The sequence below is a fragment of the Porites lutea genome, chromosome 8 (genome assembly GCF_958299795.1).
Source record: "Porites lutea chromosome 8, jaPorLute2.1, whole genome shotgun sequence".
Lineage (NCBI taxonomy): Eukaryota > Metazoa > Cnidaria > Anthozoa > Scleractinia > Poritidae > Porites > Porites lutea.
The window spans coordinates 21,386,974-21,399,282 of record NC_133208.1 but is presented as its reverse complement, the minus strand read 5'-3'; the positions used below and the strand labels follow the sequence as shown (position 1 = coordinate 21,399,282).

The 12,309-nt window shown below is 43.6% G+C and overlaps 1 protein-coding gene across 1 annotated transcript; it reads right to left on the bottom strand.

The window, feature by feature from the left end:
- Positions 1 to 5,139: 5,139 nt before the first annotated feature.
- LOC140945342 (uncharacterized) lies at positions 5,140 to 10,761 on the bottom strand. Its single transcript, XM_073394377.1, has one exon. It carries the CDS (start codon positions 10,759 to 10,761, stop codon positions 5,140 to 5,142), a length of 5,622 nt encoding a protein of 1,873 aa, XP_073250478.1.
- Between the last annotated feature and the right edge of the window lie 1,548 nt (positions 10,762 to 12,309).

Genomic DNA, 12,309 nt, shown 5'->3' with positions numbered 1-12,309 from the left:
CTTTATCTGCCGGCTACCAAAAACCAGCAACCTGGAGACGTTATTCCCCCATAGATCCTCTCATGCGTTGCATGCATATGGTCTTCTGGCTCCAGCTGAAGTTAGTGTGCTCTTTGCAACCCGTCAACCCCATTTTTTAAACTTGTTTAGAGCGACATAACCACAACGGCCACAAGCAAGTCAAGCACAACTACTACAGAACAATCACGACCGCTATCACTACAACAACAACTACGAGAGCCACCAATTAAGCGAAGATGTTAAAAACACCATGAAATTTTTGTCGGGGATTTCACCTTGACCAAGGACGTTTTAGGCACAGTAGACTAAGACTAAGCAGGGCGCTCCTAAGAGAAACGCTGAGCTACTCATCCAAAAATGCATGCCCACGGTGTATATAAAACAAAGACAAGACGCTGTGGGAGCGTATATTTGGGCGTCGCTGTACTAGGCGTATGTGATGTCTTTTTATGTGTAAAGTTAGTTGTACAGTCGAAGCTCTCCTTGCGACAGCTCTCGTAGGCGACCAGCTCTAGTTACGACCACATGTGTGGTAACCCGTTTGAACTACTTTAACTTTGTAAAGAAAAGCTCTTGAAGCGACCGCTCCGGTAAGTGACCGCGACCACTTTTGGGATTACCCAAATGGAATTTGCTTTTGTTTTTAAGCTCTCGTAAGCCACCACTCAGCGACCACTCACGATCAGTCTTTCTCATATAAATCAACACTTTAATGAAACTGTACACTGCTCTAGTAGTCTAAAAATTTGGACGTTAAGTTTAGCAGTGTCTGTATCACATGTAAAGACACTCATTAAACATTTATTAGTATGGAAAAGGGGGTATCAAGATGTTTGAAGGAAGACTGAAATTTTGGGTGTGTGGGTTCGGGGGGGCTTTGAAAAATCGGTAAGGTCAAGGAGGAGGGCGTAAAATTGGGCTATAAAACTAGGAGGCCAGATTACATGAGTCGGGCCGGCTTGCTTTGCAGAGATCGTTGCCTGTCTTAGTTATAACACGGGACGAAAAAACGGATTTACCGAACGTCAAAGGTGAAGTCAAACGCGCGATAAAGGCCACCTTTGCACACCTTTGTACAACTTTGACGCGCGACAAATGTTTACCTTTACCCGCGGTCAAAGGCGCGTCTTCATCCGATAAAGGCCGTTTTTTGTCACGCCTTTAACCCCTACCTTTGACGCGCGTCAAAGGTATATTTCATTAGCATTTGTACCCCTATCAAAGGCGTCGTCAAATATGTCTGAGATTCAGGCCAAAGGTGTGACAAAAGCGCGGCAAAGTTATGTCTGTGACTAAAGTCAAAGGCTTGTGAAAAATGTCGTCAAAAGTGTCTGAGCCTCAGGTCAAATGTGTGACAAAGTTGTCGTCAAATGCGTGTGAGATTTAAGTCAAAGGTTTAACAAAGGTGTTGCCAAATATGTTTGTTTTTTTTCCTCCCCTCGCATCGCGCTTCTCGCTCGTCTCGCGCTTCGCGTGAATTCCTCGTTCTCCTCGCGTTTCGCGCGAATGCCGCGTTATTGCCTCGCTAGTCATAAGCGCTTGATATACAGGCTAGAATCCAACTTGAGATTTTCAGTCAAATTCAATTGCGAACTGGATACCGTTTAAAAAGGTGGACAGATAAGAGATTGAGTTCTTAATCTTGTACTTTGTTGTCCTAAAACCTCACTAGATGATTAGAAAGCTGAATAATTCCGATTAAAACTTTTTTAAACGCATAAAAATGGTTTTTTAAAACATTTTCACGATTTATTGTCTAAAGTACTCAATGCAGTTTGTCAATGGACAATCATAATGACTGCCGCAAATTTTTGAAGCACTATAAATGTTCCAGATTCACGCTGTTGTCACGGACGGCAACCTGAAAAATAGTTTAAAACACTCTTTCACGAAAGCCAGTGCTAAAATCATGGTAAGTAAGAAATGTTCTTGATCAGGAGCCTATCTGTCTTGATGTTATCTTTGCGAAGATTTTCATTCTAGAGTGCTTTTGACTCTTGATGTAAGTGAAAGACAAACGCCATGTATCTAACTTCAATCTTCCTCTGTTGTGTGCTTCTTTTTCCCACTGGAGACTTATCACTTTGCCTTGCTTGTTTTATCTGTGAAATAATTGCAAAAAAAATATAGAAATTTGAGATAAAAAGTTCAGTCATAGTGTTTTAAATAAATTTTTTGGCCCCACTCCCTTTTTACTATCGCTCCTTTTCTTCAGAAAATCCCCCTTTCTCTTTACCTTTATCAAAACTTAAAGACCCTGTTAAAAATGTGTAGCGAACCTAATGCTTTTGAATGGAAACATTGCATTTCGTGTACATGTATTGTCATTAAGTTCGTCACCTGTGAAATTTGACGTTTGAATCGAGCCTTATTATCACATAATAAAGTCCAGGAAAATTCAATCAAAATTTCCCTCTATGCCCAAAGCTTAAAATTAAACTAAAGAAACACTTAATATTATACCTAGCCTGCATAACAAGCGTTTCCAATCGAGTTATTGCGCGAGTTAGCCCCTCCCGGCCCCTCCTTCCTCTTTTTTTGCCCTCTTGCACAAAACTCGCGCGGAAAAGCTGGCTACGCGGCTATTTTTCTACCTTTTTAACCCCCAAAGTTATTGTCCAGTAACAATAATGAAGGGACAGCTCGGTATGTTTGAATGATTGTTATTAAATGTTGAAACATACCCAGCTGCCACTGTGGTGGTAGAAAAATTAATGGAATATTTTAAAAATTAATTATGCAGTATAAGCCCCATTACGTATAGAACCCAGAAAAATCAATAGAAAGAGATACTCACGTTCGCAAAACATCCGAAGTCTTCAAATAATCACACTTCTTTGTTTGATAAACTGCACTGAATCCTGTTCAAATAAGCTTATGTACTTGCTTCAGTAATATGCCCATCAAAGTCTGGTACAGACATTTTTATTGAAGTACACTGTCAATGAAAAAAGATATATGTAAGTCTTATATTATTTCATTACCTGAGTAGTTCTCGCAGATAAATATAAACTGTTAGAAAAACCAGAGTTGGTTAATCTTGATGTTAGTAGGTTCTCGCATGAAGTTTTGAGTTGAATTGCTTTGTGAAATATAAGCCAGGCATTACTTTTGCAGAAATGCATTAACCCTATTAAGAAAAAGGGCTTGATCTAATGTAAACTCTACTGTGATACAGAAAGATTTTTATAGTTTACTGAACCAGATTTAACGATCAGAAAAGCTCCCAAGCACGATATACACGCCTGTTCGGAGTTGGTTTCTGTAAGCTTAACATAGTAAAACAACTATGAAGTTTGCATGCACACATAGAAAAGAATGACACGTACCTTTTGAACAAGTTTGTAGTCTAAACTCTATTAGAGATAAGGGCGAAAATATTTGTTAAGAAAAAGCTGGACTGCTTCGTACAAAAAAGCAGCTTTTGTTTTCTTCAGATCTGCGTAGTTTGTTTGTTTGCGCGGGCGGAGAGAATTTGCAGCCGCGACAATTTCGCGCCAAAAACAGGGTGTCTTGCTTGGGTTCAGTCTTCCATCGTCCAGTTGTTGAGTCATTGTTTTGCGTCGCTATCATTTATTCATCGTATAATATATAACAATTATTCACCGAAGTGGAGGTGGCTAGTCCTGGATATTTACCGAACTGCGAAGCAGTGAGGTAAATATCCAGGACTAGCCACCGACACTGAGGTGAATAATTGTTTTAGTATATACTAAAACAGTGAGATAATTGAGCACAAAAATGACGATTTTTAACTCAAATAGTGTTGCTAACGATTACAATTTTGGCGCGTAATGACCGGGCGGCGCGGCCGTCGCTTTTTCTTGCCGACAACTAAAACTTTTGAGGGCATTTGTTTAGCTCTTGAGGGGAAATTTCTTCAAAAGGAGTTGTGAATTCTTTTTGTATTTAAAATCATTCTATAAAAAAAGATTTTTAAATTTAGTTTTAAGCTTATTTATGAATAACTCAACTAAATAAAGTAAGCAAGACTTAAGCTTAATTTGCATTTGTAAACAAAAAACTTTTTCACCGGTTTTATCGATAAATTCGTGTCAAAAAGACAAAGCTTTACCTGTTAAAACTTCCAATCCGAACTTCGTCACCTTCTTCGTGTATTTCGGAAACAGCTTGCTTGATTAGTTGTGAAATTTCTTTGTTTGTTTACGGCAGCAAACCGGGAAGGCATTTTGCTTGCAACTCAAGCGAGTTTGGCGTCGGTCGCTCGGACGAACTGGAGGTGAATCAGTGAATAGTGCAGGATATTCACTGATTGAGTAGCCAATCAGAGCGCGCGAAAAACACTATCCACTGTTTTAGTATATAAAATAGATTTAGCCAGCGCTAAAAGCGAAGCTCCCATTAATAAATTTGTAATTTCAATCAAACAATAAACTTGTATTCCACAAATCAGTTCACTTTAGAGCACATTCATGTGACTTTTGTTTTGAGGGATTAAGGCTAAGTGATTTGAGAGAAAAATAATTTGCTAACAGTCCAAGAGTGCACCAAACCTTACATCGAGTTGACGGCCTTTATATGTACACCCAAAAAATAGCAATCATCTTCGATCACATGTAACGTCCATAATGGCTCTTGATCACAGTACATTAGGCCTGGAAAACAAATACTTGGAAAGCAAATCCGGCAGAATTTTTTCCGCTTGACAAGTTGGTTTTACAAAATCTTGCTAACAAATCTGGGGGCGTGTAAACCAATCTTTTATACTTTTTATACATCAAATCTGACAGTCTGAGGTGAAACAGTACTATGAGGCGCTGTTTTTATCATACAGACTGTTGCGAAGACAACAAACGATATCTCGTCGGTTAAATAAACTCACGGTTTTAATTTTACGGCTCCTAAAACTTACATGTTCTGATAACAACTCATGACAACAACAAAAACCCGACCGCGTGTGAATTACAAAATCAGAGTAACTGTCAATCAAAAAAATGAAATCTGATCACTAAAAACTCACGCGTGCGATTGCGTGACGCGAGACTCGAAATGTCTTTTGTCCATTTCCCCCTCCCCACACTGGGAGGTAAGGATCAGTGTGATTGTTCGATAAAAGATTGAAACAGAAAACTATAACAACGAGAAATGTTCAGTGTTCTAACTTTCGTGCAAGGGCACCAGTTTATGAATTGGTCTAACGATGGTGCTTGCGCCACATTGGATCTTAGCGACTCTGATGTGGCCATCCCTTCCTGTATAAGTTTCGATGATGCGTCCTAGAGGCCATCGTCCTCTTGGCAGTTTAGAATCCAGGACGAGAACAACATCATCCACCTTCAGATCCTTGACCACTTCGGTCCACTTTGGCCTTCTGCTTAACAAAGGAAGGTACTCTTGTAGCCACCTCCTCCAGACTTGGGAAATTATCTCCTGGACCTTTCGCCAACGTTTTCGTGGACTGAACTCGGTGGTATCAACGGTTTCAGGTGCGAATTGACCGCCCAACTGTCCGTGTAAGAAGTGGTTTGGAGTCAGCGGTACAATGTCCTGGGGGTTGGCTGACTGGTAGGTGAGCGGTCGTGCATTGAGCAGTCCTTCCACTCCAGTCACTGCGGTAATTAACTCTTCATCAGTTACGTCACTCGTTCCGATTACTCCGTAAATAGCTTTCTTGGCCGACTTTATCATGGCCTCGTGAATGCCACCAAAGTGTGGTGCCCCGGGGGGGTTGAATCTCCATGTTACACCTCGATTGGCTGTGCTTTGCTGAATCTTGTCCTGGTCCAGCTTACTGATCAGTTCTTTTAGTTCGTTGACGGCTCCAACAAAATTGGTCCCACAGTCGCTTATCATTTCCTTTGGCGCTCCCCGTCTGCTTGTAAAGCGTGTAAAGGCATTCAGAAAACTGTCGGTGTCCAAACCAAAAGCCACCTCCAAATGGACCGCACGGGTTGACAGACAAGTAAACAAACACAGCCACCTCTTCTGTCGGCGCACACCTCGTCCTTGTACGGTTGTAAAGGGGCCAGCATAGTCAACGGCTGTTTGGTCAAAGGGACGGAAGGTAAAGCGAAGACGGATCCCTGGAATCGGTGCCATGATCTGTGTAGCGGTCTTGCTCTGCATTCGTTTGCACATGTTGCACTCTCGCTCCCACTCTCGGATCTCTTCCCGGGCTGCAATGATCCAAAACTTCTGGTTGATTTGGGACAAGACAAAGTTGGTTCCTGCTGTATGGTTAGCCTGTTCATGATAATGCTTGACAATGAGCTTCGTGACACAATGTCCTCGAGGCAGTATCATTGGAAATCGCACATCGTAAGGCAGGTACTCTGCGAACTGGAGTCTTCCATTTGAACGGATACAGCCTTCTTCATCTAACACAGGATTCAACTTCATTAGTCGGCTCTTGGTCAGTATTGGTCTCCCGGTCACTAGAGCTTTGTATTCGTCAGGGAATGCTTCGCGCTGACAGGATTGCACCACCTCTGCCTCAGCTTCTCTTATTTCACACGGTGACAATGCTTTGCTGGTCTGTCGCGGACCCCTCTTCGACATGTTGTGGAGCGCCCTCCTTACTCTAGCATGTAGGTTCACCAGTCGGCTCCAACTTGAGAAGCGTTTCGGGTTCAATCTCCAGACTGGAACACTGCCACCCTGACTTGGCTTGTCCCTCTGAGCTTGGTTTTCTTGCACTGTCACGAGGGTGGTAGAACCCTGTTGCTGTTTTGTTGTCGACTTCATTTCGGGCATCACTTTCGGGCTTTCGGCTAACTCCATCTTAGGCCACTCACTTTTCTCCTTCATCAGCCATTCCGGGCCATTCCACCATAGTTCGGATTTAGCAAGCTCAGCTGGGCTCGTTCCTCGGGAACACAGGTCTGCAGGATTTTTGTCGGTGGAGACATGTTGCCACTGTACCGGTTCAGTACTAATCTGTATCTCCCCAATACGGTTTGCCACAAAGGGTCGAAAGTCTCGGCCTCTTCCACGAATCCACCATAGCACGTCTGTACTGTCGGAAAATAACGACGCTGCTTTCACGGGTAGTTCCAGGACTCTGGACACGGACTGGGTTAACCTTAAACCCACTATGGCTCCCATTAATTCCAGCCTTGGCACGGTCATGGGGGTAAGCGGGGCAACCTTACTCTTAGAAGCTATCAGCTGTGCGGACACGGTACCATCTTCATACTCGCAGCGTAAGTAGGAGGCAGCTCCATAGGCCTGTGTTGAGGCATCAACAAAGGTCACCACCTCCTTCGACTTGACTGGTTGCTGGTTTTGCAGACACCGTGGAATCTTGACCTTTTCTAGGCATGACAGCTGTGAGAACCAGACCTGAAGACGATTAGCCACTTCGTCCTGAACCTCCTCATCCCAGTCATAGCCACGATTCCACAGTTCTTGGAGCATAATCTTCGCTTGTACGACGAAAGGGCTTATCAGGCCAAGCGGGTCAAAAACAGTTGCAATTTTCTTCAAAACACTCCTCTTAGTAATTGGGTAGCCCTCGGTCACGGGTGTTGCAGGCACGGCCAATAAATCATCGGTGCTGTTCCACTGTAAGCCAAGCGTTGTCGTTACTGTATCCTTACTGTCTTTTATGTCCACTTCTGTGGCTCGGTCCTCCTCGGGTATGGCTGCCATCACCGTTGCTGAATTCGACACCCATTTTCGGGCGTGCATGCCTGCTTTTGCCCACAATGCATTAAGCTGGTGATACAGGTCGACTCCTTTCTCGTCCTCCTCAACACTGTCTAACGAATCATCCATGTAGGTGGACTGAAGGACAGTTTCTGCAGCTAATGGGAACTCGGTTTGGTGCCGCCTGGCATTCTCCTGGGCGATGAATTGGGCTTCGAAGGGAGCTGAGTTCTTCCCGAAAACAACTCTAGAGAATTCATACACATCTGGGTTGCGGCCTGTTTCTCCGTCTCGCCACAGGATTCGAAACAACGGTCGGTCTTCAGACTCAATTTCTATTTGGAGGTACATCTCTTGAATGTCACAGACAAGGGCAACCGGGTTACGGCGGAAGCGGATCAGAACATCAAAGAGTTCTCTCTGAAGTTTCGGCCCAGCATGAATGACATCATTAAGAGCGATTCCTTTGTATTTGGCGGAACAGTCAAAGACTATCCTTACTTTGGTTGTAGACTTGCTCATCCTAACAATCGGAAAGTGTGGTAGGTACCAAACTTCAGGGGGCGGTGCTTCATTTTCTGGGACTTTACGCAGGTACCCCTTCTCCACATAAGTCTCGATGGTCTTCTTATACTCTCTCTCAACAAATTCTCTCTTTTTTAGGTTTTTCTCTGTGCTGAGAAGACGGGATTCTGCCATCTGACGATTATCGGGAAGTTGAGGCCTCTGTCCTTTCCACGGCACAGCAACACTGTATCTCTCACCGTTGTAGCAGACTGAGCTGCTAACCCTTTCTAAGGCCAATCTCTCTTCTGCAGTACACACGACTCGGTCATTTAGCTCAGTTCCATAACTCTCGATCTCCCAAAACCTCCTAAGCGTTCCATCTAAATCACAACAACCACCTGCTACACTAACCGGCCCTACATCCCTTGTAAACAGTGTTCGAATTGTATGCGTTCTTGTTCCAGTCTCCGCTCTACCATCTGGAGGTCCGATACAAGTCCACCCAAGCGGACCCAAGCGCGCCACCGATTCACCCACCTTTCCACGTACATCAGCAAACGAGTAATGCAAGTCAGCATTATCAACACCGATCAACAAATCTACCAAGCCGTCTTTTGCTGGTGACGCGAAGTCGCACTGTGCAAGGTGAGGCCACTTGCCTTTATTCGCATTCCAATTCTCCACTTGGTAATTTCCAGTGACATTGCGGGGACAGGTCTTAACTTCAATTTCCTTTGTAAACTGACCATTAACACTTTCGATCTCTACTTTTAACGGCATAGTCTGAAACGTCTCTACAGAATTGTTCAATACATGAACTTTCACGGTTTGATAAGACTCCTTTAGTCCAAGGGCTCCGGCCACTTCTTCGTTCAAGAATGTCTCGTTTGAGGCATCATCTAGGATTGCATTCACTTTAAGCTTTTTTCCTTGTGCCTTCACCCACACGGGAACGGTACGCAGTGAGTAGGCTTCTTTTGGGCTTCTCGGGTTGTGAGTAGTCATCGCTCGCGAGGCACGACTGTCCTCACCCTCGGGTGATAAAACGGGGCCGACTGCCCCCTCCCATGGAGTAAATGACGGGTAGCTGTTAGAGCTGATCATTGGTTGAGCAGTCCCCATGGGTGGGTTCGTGGCAGGCGGATTCTCATGCAAGAGACGGTGGTGATTTCCCCGGCAACCGTTGATTTGGCAGGTTTGTGACTTCGTACAGAACTTTCCCTGGTGATCATCACCTAAACACCGGAAACACAATCGTTTTTCTTTAGCCAGTGTCCATTTGTCATCGTAACTTTTCTGTTGGAAAACCAAGCAGGCCCATACTCCATGATTCGGGGAACCACAGCACGGACACGGCGGTTTTCGGGTAGGCTGGCCTGAGCCTGGTGGTCTCCTGGCGAAATCTGATCTGACGTGAAAATTTCTGGGCCTGTTTCGATTGTTTGGATTTCGATTTGAATGTTGCCATCCATCAGATTTCTCTGTAACCGATAAGCCATGCGCCATCTCCTTAGCTTCAACGCGGATGTGTACTTCTTCCTTAAGCCAATCCCGCAAACTTACAACAGATCGCTCCCGGCTCTGTTTCTGTAGCCAACGGCTGTACCCTTGTACTTGAACTTCCGCGAGCTTTTTCACTAACAGGCTATGAAGTGTTCCTTCTCCAAGCTCTCCATCGCGCCCCTCGGCCCTAAGCTTAACCACAGTAATACGTATTAAATCTGCAAACTTTTCAAATCCTTGAATGTCGTTGTTTCCCATTTTGGGCATTTTTTCCAGCTGGTCCATGTAGGCCTGCAGTTGCCGCCGCTGACCGCCGAACTTGGCTATCAAGATTTCCTTTGCCTCTTCATATTCTGGTTCTGACACCCCAAGCCCTCGAATCGCTTCCAGCGCGCTGCCGGACAAGCTCTGCCTCAATCTCGCCATTTTTAGGTTGACTGATTCTTTGGACTGGTCCACCAGACTTTCAAACAAGCCCCAAAACTCCTCAAATTTCGTCTTGTCTCCACCATACGTCGGTACTTTCAATGGCTTCAGGCGATGATTCGCGGAATGACTGATTTGCGGGCTTTCAGGAACGTTTATTTCTCCTTGACTGCTGTGCGAATTTTGGGAAGGCGTTGGAGGCAAAACTGGGTTGAGCGAACCCTGCAAAACGATCGGCGGACTTGAATGAGCGACAAATTCACTGTGCGAAGCAGTCGCGACAGAAATTTGAGCGTGTGATTTCACGGCCTCGTGTGCCTTTTCAATTGCGGCTTGAATTTCCGATTCCAGCGTTTTTCCTTCTTCCATAGACGCCTGTTTATTTGCTTCCTCTCCATTTTTCAAATAAACAACACACAGTTCATCCAGTATTTCCAGTGTGCTTTCCAGAAGCGACCAAAGTTGCTCAATATCTTTCTCAATAGCGCCTACGTCCTTCGGCGAATCCTTCGGCGTGATGCAAAGCTTCTCCATGTGATGGCGAATTTTTGTCATCTCGGTTTTTCGTAGTCTCTTTTGTTTTTTCAGATCCAATAACACTTTCTCTCTTTCCAGTTTCTCTTCATCGTCCTTGTTTTCGGTCTGTTCGGTTCCCGGACCATTTTCACCGCCAGTTTCTTCTGCATCGGCATTCATCTTGAGCGGCGAAATCACAAATCAAAAATTCAAGCTTACCACAGTGCTTGCGTACGGTGAATGAATCTCCCGGTAACTCTTCAAAACGGTCTCTCGGTTTCTCCCGTCGTGGTCGCCAAAAAATGTTGCGAAGACAACAAACGATATCTCGTCGGTTAAATAAACTCACGGTTTTAATTTTACGGCTCCTAAAACTTACATGTTCTGATAACAACTCATGACAACAACAAAAACCCGACCGCGTGTGAATTACAAAATCAGAGTAACTGTCAATCAAAAAAATGAAATCTGATCACTAAAAACTCACGCGTGCGATTGCGTGACGCGAGACTCGAAATGTCTTTTGTCCACAGACCTCAGACAGAACGCAGTATTTCACAGTTTTGAAATATAAATTACACTCATTCAATATTCAGGACGATCGAAGCACGCGTGGGCTTTTAGCGAAACCGCTAAAAAAATTTCCAAAATCACCTATATAACGGCCAGCCAGTTGCAAGCTGTGGAGTGTTTGAATGAACATTAATAGAGTTACATTTCAACATAATAAAGAATTTATTGTTTTTTTTTTATTCAATGGTTTTATAACTATGTGTAAACTTAACAAGCGTTTAATACGCGCGACGTTTTGAGTACTCCTGCAACTGAAAACATTAACGGCAAATTGCAAGAGAGACTACTAACAATCAATAAAAGAAATATAATTCGGTGAAACATTTACAGAGACAACAATTTTCATTCACGAAGTATCTCTAAGAATCCTGAGTCTTAATGCTTAAAGCCTAAGTTTATGTTTTAAACCCGGCTTCCCGGTGTTTGCTGTTTTCAAAGATGAACTCGAGGCGAAAAAATTGTTCAAAGCTTTCTTTCTACAGCCAAAATAAAAACGCAACGTTTTTTTCTTTCTATTTGCAGTGAGAAAATATCGACTCGAGACTTTTTAAAGTTCTGCAAGCTTAAATCAAACCTCATACTATAGGTCAGGTATCTCAACATGCATAAACTATAGCCTCATAAACTGCGCTCGGCTTCATGAAATTAGATATATGAAAAAAACAAACACAAATACAATAATTACTCAGGCAGCTCCTGGAAGCTACATCGCTTCAGACTTTTCAATCAAGCAAGGTGAAAAACGAAAACGAATCGATGCCATCCGAAATCGGAGTTCCGACTTTGACAGGCGACGTATTTCTCATCCAAAAACCCAATAGACAAACTAGCCATGAATAACAGAAGACTCTTGATAGTAGCTGAATTTCATTTCGTACATCCGGTAGAAAAAGACAGTTAAAAACATGACAAGTTGACACAAAACTCTGTCAGCTTCAGCTGTCACAGGAAACAAGTTTCAAGATGCTGCATAAATTTTCCGCATGAACTCACCTGTCAAATTTTGACCAATCAGAGCATAAACATTGGATGTAGAGCGTGACCAACGCGTTCACGGACGACTGAAAACAACAACTGGCAAAGCGATCATGTAAGAACGAGATCTTGACAAACAATCAAGACAACAAATATAATACGAAGAAACATTTAAAGGTC